Source organism: Gymnogyps californianus, chromosome 19 (assembly GCF_018139145.2).
Source record: "Gymnogyps californianus isolate 813 chromosome 19, ASM1813914v2, whole genome shotgun sequence".
Classification (NCBI taxonomy): domain Eukaryota; kingdom Metazoa; phylum Chordata; class Aves; order Accipitriformes; family Cathartidae; genus Gymnogyps; species Gymnogyps californianus.
This window is the reverse complement of record NC_059489.1, coordinates 1,082,555-1,106,438: the sequence shown is the minus strand read 5'-3', so window position 1 is coordinate 1,106,438 and position 23,884 is coordinate 1,082,555. Positions and strand designations below refer to the sequence as shown.

The following is a 23,884-nucleotide window of genomic DNA, read 5'->3' as shown; positions in this document are numbered from 1 at the left end:
GTGCAAGCTGTAGAGAGATCTACTCATTACAGCGAAACTAAAAATTATACACATCGGATACCAATTCAATTTGTTTTTCTCCTTTGGTATTCAGCATCATTTTATTAATAACGCATGTCAACCTTCTGCGAAAGAAATAGGATAAAAGCCCAGTTGTAAGTAACTATTACAAATCTGTCAGGATTCACTTGCAGCCCTCTAACCGAGCACCTCCTGTAGAAAAGGACTCGGTGCGATGCTGTCGTGGTTTAACCCCAGCCGGCAGCTAAGCACCACACAGCCGCTCGCTCACTGCCCCCCCACCCCTGGGATGGGGGAGAGAATCAGGAAAAAAAACTCGTGAGTTGAGATAAAGACAGTTTAATAGGACAGAAAGGAATGAAAAACAATGATAATGATAATAATAATAATATGACAATAGCAATACTAAAAGAATTAAACTATACAAAGCAAGTGGTGCACAATGCAATTGCTCACCACTCGTTGACCGATGCCCAGTTAGTTCCCGAGCCGCGATCCGCCCCTCCCGGCCAACTCCCCCCTGTTTATACACTGGGCATGACGTTCCATGGTATGGAATACCCCTTTGGCTAGTTCAAGTCAGCTGCCCCGGCTTTGCTGCCTCCCAGCTTCTTGCACACCTGCTTACTGGCAGAGCACGGGAAACTGGAAAGTCCTTGGCTGAAGATAAGTGCTACTTAGCAACAACTAAAACATCGGAGTGTTATCAACATCATTCTCACTCTAAATCCAAAACACAGCACTGTAGCAGCTCCTAAGAAGAAAATTAACTCTGTCCCGGCCGAAACCAGGACAGATGCCTACAACCATGGCACTGAACTGCAGGAGGACTCTGCCCCGTCTCCCTTCCCTGAGAGAGGGAAGGATGGCCACAGAGGGGAGCAGGGAAAAGAAAAGGAACAACATCGCAGTGCTACCCCGTGATAATCCATACGCACTCCTTGACGTGCCGCTCTGAACCCGTCCGCACGTGCTGCGCGGCGACAGGGCAGCGGGCGCTTTAGAGACGCGGGGAAACTCTTACCAGATGCTGTCTTTGTCGGCTACCGCGATGCAGGGCGTGAACGGGTGGAACTTCACCACGGAGGGGACGCCCGGGTTCCTGTTGAGGAAGATCTGATCATCCAGCCGGGAAATACCTGCGGGGGGACAGGAGGCAGCCATGGCTCAGTGCCTGGGAACATCGCGCCCGAGGGACGAGGCTCGGACCCCCCCCAGCTTCCCAGTGCCACGTGTCACCACTCTCCTCCTCCTCCTCCCCCCCAGTTCTCACCAACAGACCCCCCCCCCAACACTTTCCTCCTTCAAGAACCTTCCCGGATCCCAGTTATCTGACAGCCCCAACTCCTCCATGCTGATTGACTCATGTCTTAAGGTACAAATTAAAAATCGCAGTGACAAATCAGGGGGTCCCTTACTTTGGTAACTGAAGAGAACACAGCAAGCAAGCACAGCCAAGCCCAGAGAAATACCAAGAAAAATAAACATTAGTTTTTCAAAATAAAAAAAATCAAAACTTTTTTTCAACTTAAAATACAGTATTTCATTTTAGCTTGTGGATTATTTATTTAAGCTTCCATTTCAGTTCTTTTAAATTTTAGGTTAATTTGCAAATGAAAAATATATTTTCCATGGAGACATTAAAATGATGGCTAAAGACCTTTCTCATCTTTTCTTTAGAACAGTTTGCCATTCACAAACAGTTTTTGTACCCCTGACACTGCAATTTTTTGGCACAGTATGAATTCATCACACAAAACCGTAAGCCCAGGAGACATTTACTCAGTTCTAGTTTGCTTTAGAATGCATCCATTTAATCTAATTTTCATTAAAAGATTGTAAGTCTATTTTAATTCTTTTTAATATTTCACATTTTCATTTTTTTTTAATGAATACTGGCATTTTAGTCGCTCAGGTCAAGCAACCAAATATGAACACTGCCTAGAAAAAGATTTAACTTCTTCAGGCAAGCATGAAAAATCCCCTTCTTTGTATTCAAAAAGATCTCCCAAGCCATCTCCTGGGCTCCAGTTTCATTTCTATATTACTCTGGTTTATGATATTCTGCAGTTTCACGACATTAAGCTACCCTTTGTACTGACTCGAGCCCAGCAAACCTCCAGACCACGAGGTGCACGCAGGAGGCTGAGCCTTGGGCAGTTCTTCATTCAGCAAATTATTATTTCCAACTCCGCGTGCCTCAGCGAGCATCCCAGGAGAGGAATACCACCCACCCGTACGGCTCTGCCCCCGGGAATGCTGCCAGGAGGATGCCATGAGAAGAGCTCCCATAAATGCCACTCCCCAGCCTCTGCTGTTCAAGGCACACAAGCAGGAATAATTCAAGTATGCAAACTCCTGAGGAAACTTCACTGGGCTCCACTATATTCGAATAAATTCCTGTGCTAAAAGAATTCTAGCCCAACCGCCGCCTCGTAGGGGCATAGAGAGTCATAAAAAACCAGCAGTATCAGCTTTCTGGAGAGTACACACGAATGAAACGTGAACCTGAGGCACGTTAGAGGGAAACGTGTAAGCAGTACACATAAAGCCATACATACAAGTGTTAAAAATATAATGGGATATAAGGAGTAAGCAATCATTTACAGAGTTCAGCAGAGTGGGGAACGTGAAAGACATTGCTGAGACGTCTTCTGAGCATGCGGAGGACACATCCAGCCGCTCGGCAGGGCTGGTTTGCCACGACCGGCCATCCAACCGGTGTCTGACACACGTCAAACACTGCCTGAGCCTTCTTAGCCAGACTGCAGCTCTGAAGTTTATCCTACAATATTCTGCCTTCTATCCCTTTAAAAACATAACCTACAGTATCCATCTGAACTTTACAGGACAGGGAGGAAAAGCCCAAATGGTAAATCAATAGCTTCTGTTAAGGGCCTCTGAATTATTGATTTCATGCCGACTGCTCTGGCTCTCGCGGAGGTGCCGGCTGTGATCGGGTACGCGGCTGCAGAGCTCAGCTGCCGCCCGTCAGCCGAGAGGGCCCGGGAGCCAACACTTGCATTGAAAAGCGGATGCTCTGTCAATTCTTATAAGCAAGGAAACCTGCTTTCATAGCAAGCTCTCTCCTCCTTCAAAGAAGTCATTACTCTTAGGCTCCTCCACTCCCGTGCTGGACTCGACAGGTTAGCCAGCCTGGTGCTACGCTCCGGCTGAGCGTTCCACTTGCGACCAACCACATCATTTTCTAACGCGGTGCTGTAGTTAAGTTTTCAAAGGGGAAGGCAGACATTTGATGTCTAAAGTGGTCACTCCCCTGATCTGGCGAACAAAAGCAGCAGCTGAGAATGGAAAGGTGCGTGACCATTAGCGAAACACCCTACAGCAGCATCGCCTCGCCTGCACGTGGGAGAGCACAGGCACCTTTCCAATTTGAGGCTCAGCACGGGGTCATCATTAACTGGGGTTTTACAGTTCAGCGTCCTGACTAAGCGCAGTGCTCGGAGCTCGAGGAAGCTGCCTGCGGCGTGGGCCAGAGGGAAATCACTCACCCTTCTGGATGATCTTCTGGGCTTGCTTCCTGACACGAGCATTGCGCAGAAACCGCCACTCTCTCTCCTTGCGAATCTGGCTCTCCAAGTCATGCTCTTCTGGGATCTTTCAGTATATCAACATATTCACAACACAAAACAACAGTAACCATCAAAACTCCACGAATTACCTTCGTTACACACACTCATACACACGCATGTCAGGCTAAGCCATAAATTCTTTATGGTCTCCAGCTTCAGGCAGTAAGCGGAGGAGCTCATGGGACCTTATGTTATTAAATACTTGAGCATCTTTCTGATCTAAATCTTCCCCATCATCTGTAATCTCTTTCCCTCTCCTTTTGCTGTCGTATATTTTGTTTTGTCTTTAAGTTGTAGGCATTTCTCCAAAGTGAATGACACGGAGTTTCTGAAGAGCCATGCACATTCTAATCACCCGTCGCTGTAACACACGTGACGGGTTGGTAAGGAACCTCTTTCTGCTGTACACACAGTCACTGTAACTCCTTTCCTCCCTAAACAATGCAAGTCCGATTTCAGTGCAATACAGATTACTGTGCTTAACGCTTTACAGCTGAAAAGCGTCACGTAGCAATCCTGAGATTAAAGAGAGAACACAGCTTTGATACAGACAGAAAGCTCAGAACACATTAAAATCTTTCTTTCATTGTTAATAGATGACTGCAGGCCAAAAAAGGCATTACTTTATTTTCAAATCCCCAAGACGCTCAAGTTACCAGCATCACATTTACTAGTAATGGCAACTGTTTCAGTTTCCCATACCAGAATTGGCTGCAAGAAAATGATGCCCCCATGTCATCTTGGTTTGATTACACACAAACTTCCATCTGAAACTGGAGAGAGGCCCTGGAGCTGTATACAGCCACTCTGATCTATTTTATTATATTTATTCACACCCCATAGCTCCAGGCTTTGGTATACTCCATGGCTTTCCTGCAAAATCTGTCCTCCAGCCAGAAGGCCAGCTGGGGATTCTGCACCAGCGCTACCAGCAGCTCCTGCCAGGGACTTGAGAAGTCAAGGTGCTGCTCCTAACGACTGGCAGAGATCACAGGTATTCCTACCCTTAGTCAAAGCACAGGATCAAAAGGAATAAACTCATATGATCTCATCCCCAAAACCACTGCAGGAGTTACATACGATGTGTCTTTTATTTAATGCTTAAAAAATTACCCAAGACTCGTAACACCACTGCTCCAGAAACATCCTTGGATCAATTAAGGGGCTGAGCTACAGGACTCTAATCTAGCTTCTTTTGATGATGGCTGTTCCAAAAGGAGTAACTCTTGGAGAAGGGAAACATGAAAGACAAAGTCCTCTCACTCCTTCCCCATTCCCCACAAACACACACTTTTTTTCCCTGAATAAGAAAGTACTTAAATCGTCTGTCACTATTACACACGCTGTCTTCAAAATGCACTATACTTTGGAAAACAACTATTACTGAGCTGAATTTCTGCTTCTTTAAAATAAATAAAAAATAAGAAACCCACCCTCCACCTTTCCTCCTGGCAAAAAAAAAAAAAAAAAAAAAGCACTACTATTTCAATTTTCAAGAATACAACATCTATTAGAAAGGCGATGACAAATGACCAATAATGTAAAGCAATAAACAAACCTAAGATAAAATACATCAAAGGAGATTTGAGAGCGGAGAGATTGCACCTACACCTTAATGAAAATCCAGCTTCTCTGGGAATGAATTAAAGAAAGACCTAAAAGGCCAGGGGAAGAGAAGGGAACGAGCAGAATGGTAAATTCTCCTACAGGCACTCAGCGGCTTTCACAGTTTAGGGCTAAGAAATACGCAGCTATGCAGTTGAGCAAAGCACTCTTCATTCTAGCAGATAAAGAATATCAGATTAAAGGAGTTGCTGGGCTTTTCAGGTCTGAGGAAAAGTAACTTAACTCCTCCAAGGAGGCTGAGCAGGCAGTTGTTTTTATCATCTGATATCAGTAATAAAGATTCCTCCTATAACGAGATCTCTCCGGGTAAGGTCCCTAGACGCTACAGCATCAGTAGACCGCATATGGCAAGACGAGCCTCAGACACGGCTGGAGGTACACTCAGTGCAAGTGACTGTAGGATGAAATACTCCCATGAGAGGGAGACAGCGTGCAGGCTCCCCATCAATAGGAACAGCGATGCAAACAGGGACATACGCAGGCCAGGATAGTCACACCAAGCTCATCGAGACAAACACCCCTCCATCCATGCTCCTCAGTGACTGCCCGTCCTCCCAAGCTCGCCACAACAGCTTCTGCCTCGGCCACTGCTGAACAGCCGCGAATGGGTTTTGGTGGCAGAAGTGGTCTTTCCGTTCAAAAACCCACTTGCCTGGTGTGTCCTGCATGCCACCTGCAAGCGGAGGAGCAGACTGCAAAAGGGACTGAGCAAGAAACCAAGACAGAAGTATGGCCAGCACCACCTACAGCTCGTCACCGATGGGATGACAAATCTCTGGGGAAGTTCTGGCAGGCTGGCTTGTGAGAAATCTCCAATACTGCTTGTTAAGTTGAAACTGTGTATATTGATTGCTTTGGAGACAACAAACCGCCAAATGTCCAACCATCAAAGGTCCAACCACTGACAACCCCAAGCCCACACACACCTGAGATCCTTTCAGAAATGCAAGTGAACACCTGCACGACGAATGCAGCAAGAGCGCAAGATTTTATTGTAAAAAGAGTACAACTCCTCCTCCCCAGCAACGCCAAAGCATTTATTTTTGAAAACGCACATACAGATCCTTTTAAAACTGTGTGCAACAATGCGCTTCTTGCATGGTACCACTGACCCATCAGTGGGCATCCCCGAGAAGCTGCAGCGTGCAGGCCAAGCCCTCTGATGGGAGCGTGTGTTCACGGAGAGCGGGCTGCTGCAGTACGCTTTCCCGAGGTGCAGAAGGATGCAGGTGCTTGTCTCTATCCACTTGTGTTGGTTCCTGCACCTCCTGCTTTCTAGGCTGCCTGCAGGCAGGGCCCAGCTCCGTCCCAGGAGTATTCACACACACACTGCACGTCCCTTCTCCTCACTGAAACCTCGTCTTCTTTTTGCACAGTCTCTGGAGCACGTTTACTGTCCTTTCAACTGTAGCATTCTGCTGCATCCTTGAGTCCTGCACTCATCTGCAGGTCCTTAAAAAAGGAATTAAAATGGTTGTTATAATTTCCTTAGGTGGAGAGTAAAGGCATCTTTACAGCCCACTACTTAAGGCTTTCCTCTCTGCTGTCCAGGCAGAACTGACAATGACAAAATCCTTCTATCTCTTGTTAGATGTGATCTCTGATTGCTTTGACCATTCTGGAGACAATGCTTGTGCTGGGTCAATAACGGTGATCTGTGCTATGCCAGGTCAGCAGAAGTGATTCTTCATAGAAACCAAACATACCCTGCCTCTGCTACCGCACACAGCTCCTGCAGACACCCTGAACTCCGGGGCAGCGCAGTAGCCAAAGCTGACTCAGCAGACGTATCAGGAAAACATGAGGGAGAGATTATTTGACTACCTCAGATCCCTAGCACGTTACTGAGATCCAACGCACGAGTGAGGCACCAACTGATGAGGGGAGAGAAGGGCCCTGCCTAGATTTTCCTGCATGGAATCCTATCTAATCAGTGGCATTTTGTTTCTGTTCCCCTGTTTGCATCTGCACTGCTGGTGTGCTGCTTGAATGTGACAAACCTGAAAGCCGGACACCATCCCCAGCAAAAGCCCTTCCTCCCCCAGAACAGCAAAGAATGGATGATGTGTTCACCTGGCCTGTTCCAGTTTTGGTGCCTGGGCATCTTCCCGCAGCACCTGCAATTCAGCTATGCTCTAGGGCGGCCTCTGCCTCCACAGTCACCTGCTTGCCAGCTTTGTCTTCCTCTTCGCCCTCTGAAGATGTGAACAAAGGGGAGTCCCAGATGCTGGCCCAGAGGATCGCTATGTTGTGAAGGGGTTATATCCATGTATCACTTTACGATGCAATCCAGCTCCTTGCAGTAGGAGAACACTAAGGGCATATGTCTTGGCTTTGGTACAGTTGACTCAAAGAACCATATTCTCCGTGCCAAAGGCTCTGCAGATGGGGGATGTCATCACCTTGGAATTGGTAAGGGAGGTTCCTGCAAAGATGCTTCCGCCAGTATCTGTGTGTGTCCAATAGCTTCCCCCAGGTCCAGCTGGGATCACAGCTGAAAATGCCCAAAATATCCTCGCTGCGCACTAGATACTTACTCTAGGTGGCTCCACTTCTGATCCAGACGCTGGGTCTCACCAGTCCCAGTGTTATCATTAAGCCGATTGATGCTGGTCGGAATTTGGTGACCAGGCAAGTTAAAGAGAGAAAGTAACGGGGCCTGAGCCTGCATAGAAAGAAACCTGGCACGATTCTGTGATACTGCGGGAGGGCCACAGAGCTTTGAGAGAAGAAAAACGGCGAGAATAAAGCAGAAAAATCCCTGTGGGTCCTTCTAAAGTGTTATCAGAGAGTAAACGTACAATACCCTTAATGAAATAAACTCTGTTGAACTCAGCTTATCCTTAAAAAGTGTTGCAAATAACTGCAACCTAGCAGAGACACTCTACACTAGTTCAGTTAAGCGTGACACAGGCAATTAGCGTACTTTTGCTAAACAGGCAAGGCTTGACCAGCCGAGCCCTTAGACCATCACTGCCGTGAGCAGAAAGAGTCAGAGCCTGCAGGCAAAATGCAGTCCTTTCCTCCCATGCCCATCCGCCTGCAGGACAGAGCTGTATGGATGATCTTGTCAGGAGGGAGCAATAATCTATGAAAATATGAACCCCACAGAACACGTCACGAGGGAGCTTCTGGTGACAAACAAGCACGGGAGTAGGTCAGGACGTGTGTGTAGCAGAGAGCCGTGACCTCTAGCCCAGCTGCTGCTGGCTGGAAAACCAGAAATTATTATTCAAAAGAACTAACTATTTAGGCTCATCATTCATGTCTTTGTCTCCCTCCCAGCCAGCTCCCATTTAAGCACCAGAAAGTCATTTTAGTAAACAAGAGCCCGATTTTGGCTGTCGCTCAGCTCTCCTCCAAGCAGAGCTCCCAGAGGTATGTGGGAGTCACAAACAGTGCTACACGATGAGGATCATGACATGCCACCGATTCCTAACATCTCTGAGCTTCCACTCAGACAGAAACCAATTACGATTCTGAAACCTCCCACCAAGCAGTGTCATTTGAAAGCCAACGAAGTTTTTCTTCTTTAACACTTTGTCTCTCCCTCTCGACATGGAAGTCAGCGTTTGGAGGGGATCAGGGAAGATTCAGCAGATGGCTCCAGTAGTAAATACAGTTTTTCCCTGGTTAACGTTACTGCAGCAATTGCACGGAAGGCTCACTTCTCTACCAGCGCTTTGAACAACGGCCAAGACACAGTGCTGAAGTTAAGGCAGGGATTTATCAGGAAGGATTTCTTATGTAATTCTCACCTTCCAGGATCCGTACCAGCTCCTGCCTGCATGTTCTGCCAGTCCTGGAAATAACAGATGCTGGCTCCCGCTCTCCTTGACTCAGGGCTTCCTGACAGCTGGCAACAAGGCTTTCCTGTGCCTCTCAGTCCAAGACCGCCTGTGGTTAGCAGAACAGCCTTTTGCCGCAAGAGTTTTCAGGAAGGGGAAAGACTTTTGTAGAGATCAGAGCTAGGGTAGGCATCTGTTTTTCCCGGCACACTGAGAATTCACAATGCAGTATTTTCCTTCTCCATTTATTTGATTAGATAATCAATAAATCAACTTCGGTATGATGGTTTGAAACTGAGCCAGTGATTTACACTGGAAATTAATCCCTCAATCTTTCCAGTGAAAGCATTCTCAGAGCAAGGTCTATGAAGCAAAACTAAATTCATAAATTAAATATGACTAAGATGCACTCACAGTCATTTTATGTTTATTCATTACAGGAATAGTTGTCTTGTCTTTCCCTGTTTATGATGGCAGGCAGCATCTCCAAATGAAGTGTTGGAATTAAACATCAATGTCATCTTTTTCCATCAGTACTCGGTAGATTTTACTCTTTGCCTTTTTCATGAGGCTGAAGTTCCCAAAAGACAGCAGCCACCAGCCAGGGCTGTTTGTTCCTTGTTCCTGCAGAAACAGCGATTCTAGGAAAGGAGCACTCCACAGAAACTCAGCCAACACCCGAGTTACTGGATGGCCAGTCCTGCCTGATGACACAAGCAGCAATCAAGAAACGCCAAAGAAAGTTCTCACTGAGGGGCTTCTTCCTGTCCCTTGCACACACAGCACCCACTAATTACGAAGTTACATAGAACTCCCTGTTAGGACAGGATAACACACAAGTTTTCCTGCAGAAACCCTCTACTTGGCCTTTTAAAGCTGCTTTACAGGAGTAATGTGGAAATCAATTCTCTTCCTTGTTTTATTAGAAAACACAGACTTTGTTTTGCTCAAACTTTACCTAAAACATTGCTGTTGAGGACAGTCTGTGCTCAGAAAACTTAACCCCAGTCAGTGAGTATTTCTAAATGAAAACACTTAGGAAACTATTAAAAGAACCATCGCTGTCATACATGCTACTACTCCTGCTACGCTAGTAAAAGCTGAAGAGACAGACCACTGCACACGTGGTATGCACAGGGGTGCAGTCTGCAGCACCCTAACTCTCATGGTGAGACACTGAACACTCTGGGACTCACTGGGGTGCAGGGAAGCCCTCAATTTCCAAGACTTCCCCTCCCTGGCTTCTGTAAATTAGTACAGGAATGCTCCACATTTTTTATTTCCTCCCCTAAAGTACCTTCCTCTATTTTATGCACATGAAGTAGTAAACTCATACACACACACAGCTCCCCATCTACCCGCTGAACCTGCCTTTGACTGGCTGTCTACCATGATTTATTTTATTAATAAAGACACCCCTCTTCACTGGGAAGAGCTTTCCTTAAAAAGTAGACAAATGTTTTTAATAAGAACTAAGAGATTGAACAACATCCTCCTCCTCCTCCTCTTGTACTCTCTTCTGGACCTGAATCAAGACACCAAAACTCATCTTGATGAGAGAAAATCCTGGTTTAAAGCTTGACCAAGCAACCAAGTCCCACAGGCCAGATGTATGTCCTAATGAATTATTCTGCTAATGGTATCACAAGAAAGGTAATTTCACTAGCAGCTGAGGAAGTGTCAGGCAATCACTTTACCATCTAGTCTTTTCTCCTGGTGATTCTCTAAAGAAATCAAAGCTACACAGAGACTGGCTGCCATGTAACTACTTTTCTGATATCCTTAAACTTGAGGGCAATTACCTCACCTCATCACCAAACAATTTAACATGCCTGAAGAGTGGAAGGAGTGGTGACGGATGGCTCAGTGGCAATTCTTGGATGAGATAACACATAAAATGTACAATTTCTTTATTATTAAGGTTTTAATATCAGTGGTTGGATACAAACATCCGTTGTGGAGTTGCTCAGATAATAGCATTCATATAGACTGTCCATTAGTATTCACAGAAATTGCAATACCTCCAAGAAATTAAGCTCAAAGTTCTGTTACAGTTTGTGTTGCTTGACTCCCAAGGCACCTGGAGGCTTGCCTTATCGTGTTTGCTTATAATAAGGAGAGATTTACTGCTTGTTTTAATTTCATACTTAAAATTGAAACCTGATCTTTGGCTAAAAGATTCTGGGAATTCAACAGTTTCTCTTTCCAGTCACTGACCATCTTTGCCCATCTCAAGAACTCTGTTTTATTTTTTTCCTAGAACAAGGGTTCAGTGTAACTCTCACTTCACATAAAGCCAACTTAGTTACCAGACACACTCACTGCTAAAAAGATCCCAGTGGAGATTTGTCATTACCACCCTCATTCTTTGCCATAATAGAACTTTTTTTTTTTTAACTTTAAAAACAACAATGATGCTTCCAAAGTTTCCTCTAGGCAGTCATGTGGATGTCCAGTCACTACCACTTTCTCCTTTTTAAGTTAAAGGCGTCTATACAAGGTGCCCGTAAGCAGAGCACAGCTCTGAAGTCACACTCGAGTACAGAGTCAAGCCTAACTTCAAGCGAAGGGTATGTTCTGCTGCCACTGGGATTACGTGGTCTTCACCCAGGGCAGCAGTCTCCACCATTTCTCTGCTTGTTTTAGCATCACCACAGCCAGAAAATTCAGCAAGAATGTCAGAAAGAAAACAGCATCTCTCCTTCTCCAGTGTCTCACAGTCCTTCCTGGAACAAAGGACCTTCCTTACTCCAATTATTTATATAAAAAAATCACTTAATTTTTACTATAACGCAATTTTCAATATATAGACAAGCACAACATTTAAAACGAAACAACTCCGCAATGCAACCTGCAACTGTCCAAAACAGGTGGATCTGGACCAACTACAGAACCTCTCCTCATTTTGACATTCTTTCTTAAAAGTGCTCCATGGGGTGCAGGGCTTTTGTTCCGGGCTCTTTCCCTAGTAATACACCACTGTCCCATCTGCCACTAACTCTTCCGCTCCCTCTGATGACTTCTTCCCTCTTACTTTACAACCACAGTGGCCACACAGCTCCCTAGAGCAGCATGATGCAAGTAAGTCCATTCCTTTCCCTCCCCAGATTGAAGGAAAAGGAAAGCAAAAAGAACAGGGAAAGCCACTAGCCTACACTCAGGACACCAGCCCTTTAAGAGCTGCAGTGCCGCGATTCAGAAAGCATGCACAGAGATAACAGAGTATTACCTTCATGACTGGCTGAGCAAAATACTTCGCACTCCAGTCACAAAACCCCGTCTGCACTGTGGCCGAAATGAAACTTTTGTGTCCAACGGTATCATCGGCATCATCAGTAGTCTGTCCAGAAAGAGAACAGGATGTTAACCCACGTCCCTCCCATTCACATGGGCAAGAAGCATAGACAGTAATACCCAGATTGCCTTCAACACATCACCGGGCAGAAAAAAGCTCAAACACATTGCCAAGGATATGAAATCTTTTACATCTAGCTTTAAGATCACTGTCATTACATTAACTCTTTGGAAATGTGCAAATTCCCTCATCTGCACAGCACAAGACATAATCAGGCTACCATATGAATCAGGGCTGAAGCATCAGTGTGTAATGAAAATGAAGCCCCAGGATGAGTTTTCTCACAGGCTCCCAAGCATCTGGCATGAGAAACAGTGGAGCAGTGAAGCTGATTCAGGATAAAGCACAGCCACACACAGCTTCACGTCAAGGGCATATATGGATTGAATATCTGTTACGAAGCACAAGACATCCAAAAAGAAAACGGAAAGACCACTCCATTCACTCAGGTTTCAGCCATTTTTTCAGAAATACGATCCAGGCTAGTGCTGCCATCCTCACGAGAAGTGAAGGTGTTCCTGCTAAGGCTTCGCTATTTTTTTCTTGTAATCACACAGAAGAATTGACGCTCCATCTCCGGAAGCTTCTGTGAGATCACTCATTAAAGCAAGGCAGAAATGCCAATTTAAGTGAAGAGCAGTTCCTTCTCAGTAGTCAGAACACCTGAAAGCTGTGCTGTCCACTTGTCCTGCGGACTGCGATGCACACACCCCACCGCTTCAGATGGGGGAATCCTTCCCTTTTACAGCACTGGGAGGGAGGAAAGGAGAGTCAGCATCCTCCCTCCATCACGCTTTGTGCACTGCACAGGCAGCAGAGCACACCTGCTGACTTTTCAGTTTCCCCTCATCCACAGAGCCAGCACCAGGAAAATCCTGGAAATGTGCTGAAGTAGAGGGAGAGGTAGACACAAAACTATTGCCAGATAGCTGAATCCTGAAGAACGCTTACCACTGGTAAGTAATAGTCTCTGTCTTCAAGTGATGGCCACAAGCATGTCCAAGTGTGCTTGGACTCAACCATATTCATCTGACGTGACTCATGTGAAGTCATCTGAAGGTGACATTCAGAATCCTTTGTGCGTACTAAAATCTGACTGATTGCTCTACTTGGCACCACATCAGCCCTTCATGCTTCTGCAAATGGAAAAATGCCCAGTACCTGATGACTGTCTTTCGAATGCTAAAATGTATGCAAAACCCTCCTTGGCTTGCTTGCATGCTGAAAAGAGGAGGCACTGCCGTTCCTCCCAGAGGTCCTCACAGCTCGTAACTGATCAGCTCTCTGCCAGCAGGGTGGCCTGTAATGAGCTTTGGTCTTCCCAGTAGCAGACTGGGCTCACGTCCCCCGCCTTGTGAAGAGGGGCTGCCAAGCACGGAGTGGGTACGGGCTGCTGGAAAGAAGGTGAATATTCCGGTGCAGAAGCACCTATCAGTCTCTTGAGAGGAATGCCAGTTTGTATGTTGAAGGAAGAGGAATCTCCCCTTTTCCTCCTCGGTCCCTGCTCTGCTGAGGTTGGAGAAAAAGTATCTGAGGGTCACAGATCTGACTCTGCGTTATCACTCAGGCAGACAAATGTTTATGAAAGAATAAGCAATCAACTCTGATTAAACACATCTTAGTAGCAGAAGTGAATAATGCCCTATCTAAAGCTGTAAAACAAAATTTATCCTGAAGAAAAAAAATTAATCAATTTTTATTTTACAGGCTAGAGGAAGCCAATCTGGAGTTAACAGCAGCTAGAAGCAAACAAGAGATATGTAGAAATAAAACACAAAGAACAGAATGTGTAACAAAAGCCAGTGGAGCGGGGAAGCAGTCAGATCTGAAAGGAAAGTCTTTTTACCTGTTCTGGCCCTTTGTCAAACATTTTTCTTGTCCTGGGGAACTGGTGGGAGTGGGGAGTATACTGAACCCCCATGTTGCCGACATTGGCAGGTCTTACAGACGTGATGTCCCGACTGACTGGCTGTTTTGTCACATCATTTGTCAGGCTGGAGCTGCTTGTACTAGTGGTTGGAGGTGACCCTCTAAAGATCAAAAAAGAGGGAAAGAATTTAGGTGTCACTGGACATGAGACTCTTGCATGTGAATTACGTTACTTTTACTTTGTTTCTATCTTATAAGACTTATACTTCACTGCTGTGCCTCCTCTACAAAAACAAAATAAAAGAACGCAATCCCCCGATCCCCTCCAAAAGACATACAAACCCCAAAACAAGAGTGAACCTTGACTGCGCCAACTCCAGGTTGAGGATAAGAAAACTAACATTGTGAGAACCTGCAGGTCCAACAGTCACACGCCCACAGGTCACGATGTCTGACTTAAGGCACACTGACTAGCCACTGTATTTCAATGGGGAGACTGCAAATCCTGTCAGCCCACAGAAAAGCATTTCAATTTACTTGTAAACTGAGATTTATCTTATTGCACAGCTACGTTATGCTATCAGAAAACATTAAAAAAAAGAAAAAAAATCACTGTGCAGTTCTGGGCTCTCCGTTCCAACTGCCAATCTTACTGGCGCACACTGATTACGGGACCGCTAGATCTAAAGCGTGGTGTATTCTCTTGGAGAGCAGGTTTTGGGAAATAATCAAATTTTCAAATCCTAGCTTTGCCCATACCATTATCTCAGTTTCCCTGCAATTTAGGCATCACTTGTTGATCACCAGATAACCCTGGCTTTTACCAGCTGAAAGCGCAGAAAATACAGATCAGACTTCAATGGGAAACTTAGATACCACACAGGTCAGGCCAGAGTGCATCAGTAAAATCAGCAACAGTTAGCTCTTCCTTTCAATTCACCTTTAGATAATTCGTGTGGCTTGTTACTCTTTGTCTTAAAAACAGGAAGAAACTCCCTACCTTTTCCCAGAGTTTTTGTTTCTGAACACCTTACCAGTGCTAAACCAAGAAGCTACCGAGACCTCGGCACGTTCACTCTCTCTGGTGCAGTTAACTGGGACGGCCGCTTGAGCGGTGACTGGCAGGGAGCACCGAAACCCGCTACGGCGAAAGTGCTGGAAAGCAACGCTGGCGCTTACCCCACTTGGTGGATGTGCATGCCCTTGTTGGTGGGGCTGGCAGGGGCAGACTGAGTCAGCGAGGAGGTGTCGAGGATGCGCTGGGGGCGAGCATTTACTGTTGCCTAGAGAAAAAACACAGCAGAGTCCTGAACAGCCAAGACTGCAGAACACCAACCGCAGTTGTTTATTATCTAATACAATTGCACACCTGGGGTTAACTGAAGTTAAGCTCTCTATCAGTGTGTGTGGGGTGTTTAAAAATGTATATGAAAAAAGGCCCCTGTACAGTTCCCAACACATAAGATGATTTTACTACTTTCTTAGTCAGAAAACACTTACCAGAAAGTACCCTGCTGTTACTTACAGGGAAATGGCTTTGACTAACACCTAAGCCTTTTCCCTAAATCAGTCGCAGCCTACAACCTGCACCAGCACTTCGAAACAAGCTGCCACCGGGCAGGCAGACAGCCTGGGGGTTCCCCTTCAGCAACCAGGCTTTCCCTCCCACCTCACAACAGAGGACTGCAATTCTTACCACGACCATAATTCAAGCACGCATTCTGACCCTGATTTCATGTTTAAGTCAGAACTCTCCTCATAAATCTGGCAGCTGCCTGAAACTGCCTCCTGTTGCTGCTCCATCTCCCCTAACAAGAGCCGAGCTTTTCTGGAGTTCGTTAGAGGACGCCCCTTCCAGCCAGCACCACATCCACTCTTACGGGGAAGGCAGAGGATTTACACAGTTGGGTTGCTCCGAACTCTACAAAACACAGCCAGTCCTCCTGCAAAATGGTACCCTGGCACTTGGCCACCAGCTAGAAGAGACCTGTTTCTGAAAGAGCCTGAGACATTATTGTCCTTTCTCCTGGGGAAGGCCTCAAACACAAGCCAGGGGAAAGGCAGCGAGGAGCGCACAGGCAGCTACATCACCATCTCGCACTCCTCCAGGCTGAGCACGCTGCTCACACGGTGCAAAGAAGCCTCCCCTTTAGAAAGGGAGAAGTCTTCCATTGCTTACGGACTCCCTTCCTCCTCTTCCACATCACCCCGCCTTCTGTGAAATGTTTGAAATTTCTCACAGATTGAAATCACTTTTAAAGGAAGCCCCAGACTGGCATAAAAAACCTGGAGGGACACATATGGCTATCCCACAGGCAAGATGACTTTCATCATCTCTTCGAACACTAAGAAAATCCACATCTCGCAGCACAAGAGCTGAGCGGGGTTCTCAGGTGATGACACTAGGGCTTGTATCCAGCTGAAACCAAGCTAAGCAAGGTACGACCAGCAGCTACTGAAACACAGAGCACTCAAAAACCAAGAGCTGTGTGCATGGTCTTCTGGAGCCCAGACAGCTAACGAGCCTTTTATAAGTTAATGCCTTTACAAGGCAGAATCAACAACCATTGTGAACAACAGCATCTGTTTTCGCACTCAAAGCCCACACATGTCTGCTGCAGAGAAAAATCTGAGGCACTCGTGCTTGGGAGACACCTTGCCCTCTCCTTGCAGGAGCCAAAAGGCCTTCTGAGATGACCTCCACTTCTCCCCTCCTCAAACGACCCAGAGAGGTTTTCACCTCCCTCGCTTTGACAGGGTTCAAGCCCTCCTGACCATCATTTGTTTGGCTCCAAAGGGTCGGAGCAGTGATGACCGTCACCATACAGCACACCTACACCGCAGCAAGCACCACATTGCCGCAGCTGGGAAGGCAAGTGCCATGACCTCTGGTTAGCCTGGCTGCCCCCTGAGCTAGCCTCCTTGTACGAGACACGCTCATTTTATGTGTTATTTTCCTCCTTTTCATATGGGAGTGGGAGTGGTCCTAAAGGCCACTCATCTCTCCATCACTCAGGAATGCAGCGGGGTCTCCGGTGAGCAGACGTTACTACACGGGGCTGGGGCAGACAATCACACCATGAGAATGGAAAGAAAGTAGAAACAATTTAGCAACTAGTGACATATTATTATTCATAACTAATTTTAATTAGTCACAGAAGGCTGAGTTTTAAGATTCTCGCAGTCAGGTCTCTGTCACCTGAAACGGGTCAGGTCACCTTGTTTCAGAGCAGAGGGACAAGGTCAGCTAACCATAATTTGCTGAAGGGGTACACAGAGAGATGAGTGTGGCAGACAGCCTTCCTCTTCCTGCGAAAAATAAAAAAAGCAATTTCTTTTCTGAAGGCAGCGAGCAGTGTGAGGACCGCAGTTCAGTGATATGACAGTGTATGTTGCTGGAGGCAGCAGCTCCCCATTTCCTGGGGATTTGCTCCTCTGCCAGTCAAATCACCTCTTTTCAGGTGGGGAGATGGTAATTCATAATTTTGCAAATTGAGTCCAGGTTAAAAAAAAAAAAAAAAAAAAGAGCACACTGTCAGAATTACTTGCTCATACACAGAAAAGCCTGTACCAAGGAGTGATGTCGTGGAGGAATAACTCCTGGGATAATTCAGCCTCAAGCCTTCCATTAAAAACAGCTGGATGAAGCAACCTGGGAGGAAGCAAACTTTCCTTAATTAATTGTGATTTCAAAAAGTCTTAAAAGGCCAACATTGATTACTGGGTCCTTTTTGTTTGTTTTGATACAAGCAAAAAGCACATTTTGGATTTTTTAAAAGATCAGGCTGGGAATGAGAGTTGTACCATTCCAATCTGCATCATAAATATAAATCACAACACAGCCGCAATCTGTGTGAGAACTAGCAATGTCTAATCAGCCCATGAAATAAAATGGCATATTTCATATCCAGGAAGCATGCACGTCTGTGCAACCTACTCACCGGCTGCTCAGAAAGACATCACCCTATTTAAAGACCACTGGAGTTCTCCTGTAGATAAAGATCTATATTCATGGCTCCATTAAATAGGACTGGTCTCATTTGAAAACAAAAATTCTGCTTTAAATTCACACCGTGCCTTGCAAATAACTATTTTGCAAATGCAGACTCATAATCTGAACTTTTGCACAGTCACAAACCCCACAGTACTGGCCCCGTGTTTTACTGCAGGGGATTAAAAGGCGTAGCGATATTTACTTCTTCTAAGCTCTCCAACCACACTGCTCTCCATGTGTTGTCTGATCACCCATCAGGGCAACCGACTTACATGACTAACACCTGCCTGGTACAGAATATGTTTAAAAATCATAAAGACTTAAAGCACAGAACTTGGCAACATTTTGAGGCTAAATAGTTAGTTCACCAAAAATGAAGATGCAGTTCACCGATACCATCCAGACGTATAAGCCCATGGCTAATTTGTTCAGGTCTTTCAGCTAAGAAGCCCACCAGTAGCAGGCTGCGTCGTACAGATCGCAGTGTTTTGTTCAGTTGTGTTAATATAAGAAAACTTCAGCTGTCCAAGTTCCAAAATGAAGCCTCTCGTTCCCTGAATTTTGTATTAATTAGAACAAAAGGGTTAAAGCCCTAGAATAGTCAAGTGCTTTACTTCACCTGAAGCAGTATTTTTGTTTAAGCAAGAAAATCAACTTTTGTTTTTATTCAATGATAAAATTCAAACAACAAAATGGAAAATGCATTGTTTGCATATACTCGGGAGGACCAAAGGGCCCATGGGCAGCATCCAGGCTGCTCCCTTTTACGTCCAACAAAGCTCCATTAGCACCAAGGAAAGATCTCAGGATACAGTTAGCAAAAATTTAATTTTTAGTAATTTGCATTACACATCAGACAACTCCTACAATCTATCTGAGCTCACACCAGCAGAGACACAGAGTTCAGGCTGTAAATCCTGGCAGCACTGCTCACAGTGGGAGCTTTGTCCATAATGAAATGAATAAAGGCCAGATCATAACCCAGGATCTGAAGCCTTAACTTCCATTTTGGTGGGCTGTTAATAGATTTTGGGTTTTTTGGTTTTTTGGGTTTTTTTTAAATAAAAAAAGCCTTTTTAGAAGCCACCTAAGCCAGGTGGTACTGGCAAAAGCAAAGCCCGCAGTATCATAAAGTGCACAGCAGTTAGCCCACTATATACGCAGCTGCCCAAACTGCTGGACAAATTGCATATTTAAATAATTTCCTTATGGATCTTATGGCTAAGGCAAAGTAGAACAAATAAGTTTTGTTCACTGAAGCATCCCCAGATAAAAATCTTTGTAAATGGGAATGCTTCTCTTATTGTTTTGCAAAACCATTTGAAAAGCCATTGCCTTAGAAAGCCAGGGACAGAGCAGCTGTCTGAGAAGCAGAGCATGAGATGCATGATACTCATCCACTTGAGCTTTTGGACTCCATTCAGTACCAAGACATTTAGGTCCAAACTTGTCAGAATCAACACGGAATTTACCAAACCAGTCATAACATTCACTACAGATATCACAACATAATGATCAAAATTCCTGCTGGCTAAGCAGACCCATAGCAGTGCTAGTGAAGACATCTGCAGGGCACAGCAGCATCTCTATTAATATTGATACAACATCTCTTTCCACTAGCAAGGGAGTAAATCCTGAAAAAAATTTTAAGACAGGAAAAGCAGATCTGGCTCCTCTTTATATCCCTTTTAATCCCATAGTAGAGGTAACATTTCGTTTTGCAAAGAGCCCTCCAAAATACAAAACTGAAATAGTTTCATGCATCTAGAGCAGAGAGAGGGAAATCTTCCACCTTTTCCTTTTCTTATTCACCTCAGTTTGGCATCTCCAGCCTGACAGTAATTTGTCGTACACCCATATCATCAGGGAAGGGCTGACCTCGTTGCCCCCACTGTCAAAATAATTCTCTTTCCCAAAACCCAGACTTTACCCCTCACTGACATGTATAGTTAAAACAAATAAAAGAGTTCAAACAAGTAACTATTTTCTCAATAGAAAATCAGATTTAAAAGCAAGAAATCTCTAAGGCATTAAAATGGTAGTGCACAATGCTGGCATCTCTTACTGCAACTTTAGCTTAGAAGCCTAAGTCTGAAGATTTAGGATTATTCACTGGAAATCATCAGTAAGAGACGTCATCTTGCATTGCAATGGCTCATGGTCTTGATGCTAGAGCAACTAGAAAGCACGTGGGAAGGACTGTGCTCAGACAGCTTTCTGACACCACCGACTGGGGCAGAAGGAGGAAGGCAGTTGGTGAGAAGATGTTCTGGGGTGGCCTGGTGCTTCGTTTCAGGTGGAAGGTGAGGGTGCTTCTACAGCTCCCCAAGCTGGCAATTCTGGATCAGCAGTGATGGCAGCCTCCAGGGACATCTTGTCACCCTTGGAGGATGAAATGCGATGAGGATGGTGGTTTAGGCGGATTAGGCCTGGGTTGAAGAGGTGAGTAGTGGCAGGGGTGTCTGCATGCTGACTCACATGTACTAGTTCACCTGGATTGGAGAGCCGTTGTGGCTTCAGTCTGCAGGCCAGTCCCACTTGCATAATCTAAATCAGTTTGCAAACGGATAATTTAATGAAGTATATTTAAGGTTTCTCCCAGGGACTGATCTAGATAAGTAGACTTCTAAACAAGACCTACTGTCTAAGCTCTGTACCTAATTTATGTCCTAAAACAATCCCAGGCCCTCCCCCATTTATTTATTTTACCTGATCAAGAGTTCATATGAGTGTTTATCATCTTGAAACATTAAAAGCTCCTTCTGCAATAGATCCAGACTGAACTAGGCAGAGCCCTCCGATGGACCTATTCAGTTCAGTCTGCCTACACTTCGCCTACGCGTGAAAAAAGTTAACGTACAAAAACCTCACAGACACACACGAACACAGAAAGGCATACCTTGTAGGCAATGCTGTTGAGAACTTTCATAGCCAAGTCGGAGACATCGGGATAGGGGTCGGCAGCTAGGTGAAGGAGTACTCTCCAAATTTGGGTATAAACGCTGTTGAAACTCACACCTAAAATAATAAAAAACAAAACAAAAAACAAAGCCCCACAGCACATGACAATCCATCAACTCAAACTCTTTGATCTTATGTGAGAAAATTCATTAGAACTCCAAACATCACAATGACATCTAAGAAAACATCAAGAGAAGAGCTCAAAAACACCCTACATGGGCATTTTGTCTCCATTCTGTCTTTCTTTGTAAACTCTGCAAGGGCTTGTAAAATGAAAGTGGGAGAAAGCGAAATAAATTAAACACTACCTAAATAAGCTTCAGTCAAACTGCTAGTTTTCTAGGCTCCTGAAGCAAATAATCTGAAAAGGCCAAACGGATAATGTCTTTGGATTTCCTGAGCTAAAATACTAAACAGTATAAAACCACAGTTACTGGCTTATATTTTTATGGTTATTTTTTATTGTTGTTTTAAGCATTAATACTCAGCTTGAATGTTCAGGGTTTTATATATTCTACAAGTTTACTAAACATCTAAACATTAAAAAAGAAGCTTTAGGACCTGTACCTTTGTGAAGCAGGAAGTCTAACTCAGTCTTTCCTATTGACATTTGTGTCAATTCCTCAATTGCCCATTTGTTATTTAATGAGAATATCTGCCATTTGGTATTTCAGCAGAAGGGACTGACAGATTCAAAGTACAACTCAAATTAATAAGCATTTGCAACAACTGACAAAATTCTGTGAACATTTTATTTTGCTGCTTTTAGATGAATCTTTAATTCGTTATTCTTTCTTCTAACCCTCACAATGTCTCATAGTTGTAACACCATCGTTTGGGAGTTGAGCCATTTGGACAATATTAAAGTGGTTGCACTAACAAAAAAAAGGAACTAAAATAGGGATTTCAGATGAGTCACAATCAATGGTAAATGACAGATCAAGCTGTTACTGCATTTCCTTTCGTGTTTCTGGAGGCACCTAAATATAAAGTGTTAAGTTAGGAAGAAAGGGTCCCTTGGTCAACAAGCAGCTTCTCACGTTGCATAGCTGCTAAACCTGATACTCAAACCAACAGAAAACAGACTCGGACAGTCCAGTTCTGAACTTTGGCTGAAGAAGGCAAGTAGCGCACGGTAATAAGCTTCAGGAGTACGCACGCTGCACTTCACATGCTTGTCTGCGTTAGCCAAGGGAATCTTTCTTCTGCCAGAAAAATGCCCCAGCATGTGACAAAGCATTCTGCAAAATGCAAAGGCAATAACCTAACTCCACCCTCTCATTTGACCTGCAAAGAGAAGGGTCTCTTACTCAGCTGACATCCAAAGGATTTTCCAAGCGGCGCCTGCTCACAGAGTTTCACGCAAAAATCTCACAAATATTTATGACAGTACCACTTGGACAGTGCTGCCCGTTTGCTGGGGGCTACCTATACAAACACAACAGACTCCTATAGCTAATCCTAACCTTTCCAAGACTGGTAAGACACAGGGCCTGACAAAGACACAACAACGTTAAATTCACCCAGGAAAAATGAAGAAGTTGATAATCCAAGAAAGCAATAACAACTGTCAAGATACAGTAGAGTCAAAGGGCACCGATCTGTCATGTTTGACTTACGCCAGCTGAGGACAGAGCCCAAAGTGTATGAAATCAAGGAACGCGCGAGTACGGCGTGCATGAGTTGAGCAGAACTGAACGGTGCAGATCCAAGTTCGGGTTTTGGCTTTGGTCATAATAGGCAAAAGTCATTCTTTCTCAGAAGCTCTTTATCCATGTTTAAATAAAGAAAATGTCAATACATAATAAAGTAAGTCTCCGCTCCGAAGAGGGTTAGGCCTTCCAACCATAAAGGATGGTGATACAACGTTTGTCCGTCTTCTCCAGGCTTCTGACCATTTAGGTTTTATTTTTGCAATTGCCATGTTCATCCTGGAAGCTTCTACTACCAGGGAAAGAGAAAGGGAAGGGGGAAGGATAAAGAACAAGAGAGGGAGAGACAAAGTGCTCCAGGCTGTGGGACGAAAAAAAGCCCCAGCCACTGAAGCAGCTAGCCAGGTAATGTCGTCTGAGGTCTGCTCAGAGCTCTACCTCCTACATTTGGGCCTGTGCAGAAGTTACGTAAGGACCAATGGGAAATCTGAATGGCTTGATTTCTTTTAAAGCCCTTGAAAGACAGTAAAAGGAAAGGCAGAGAAAGGGAGAGCTAGACGGTACCCATCAGATTTTCCAGTGTCTCTGATAACCACCTCATTCATGACGCAGTCACAAAGAAAAAACCAACGACATTTTTTATACATCTAAGTGTCATGAAAAAACAAATTTAAAACAGAACTGCGCCAGCGTAATTCCTCATTCACTCGGCAGCCTTTGAAAAGAACAGAGGGAATTTCTACAAAGGCATCTCGGGCTCAGAGCTGGTGCTCGAAGGACTGGTCCTTTCTTCTGCCATCCTCCCCCTGCCCATGTTAGTGTTGTTCATTGCACTGATTCAATCGAGTGACACATCTGACATAGCTCCTTGTAAAAAGCTGAGCACCGAGTCAGTGGGATAATGGAAGGCAGCAGAGGTGGCAGGAGGAACAGCAGCTTGATTTCATGTAATGGACTAAAATGCAAAAAATATCCATGAGATGCAAACAAAGAGCCGAGCAAGGGGGACGTGGTGTTAATCTAAG

At 44.9% G+C, this 23,884-nt stretch overlaps 1 protein-coding gene across 3 annotated transcripts in view; it reads right to left on the bottom strand.

Annotated features, from left to right (window-relative positions):
- RPTOR (regulatory associated protein of MTOR complex 1) overlaps nucleotides 1-23,884 on the bottom strand; it is a 162,010-nt gene that overhangs the window by 23,593 nt on the left and 114,533 nt on the right. For all 3 annotated transcript variants that reach the window (XM_050908318.1, XM_050908319.1, XM_050908320.1), the window contains 6 exons: nucleotides 21,146-21,264; nucleotides 15,432-15,535; nucleotides 14,230-14,413; nucleotides 12,258-12,368; nucleotides 3,534-3,639; nucleotides 1,046-1,160 (listed from right to left, as the gene is read on the bottom strand). In XM_050908318.1, the coding sequence (XP_050764275.1) occupies nucleotides 1,046-1,160; nucleotides 3,534-3,639; nucleotides 12,258-12,368; nucleotides 14,230-14,413; nucleotides 15,432-15,535; nucleotides 21,146-21,264 (739 nt within the window). The remainder of the gene's footprint in view (nucleotides 1-1,045; nucleotides 1,161-3,533; nucleotides 3,640-12,257; nucleotides 12,369-14,229; nucleotides 14,414-15,431; nucleotides 15,536-21,145; nucleotides 21,265-23,884) is intronic.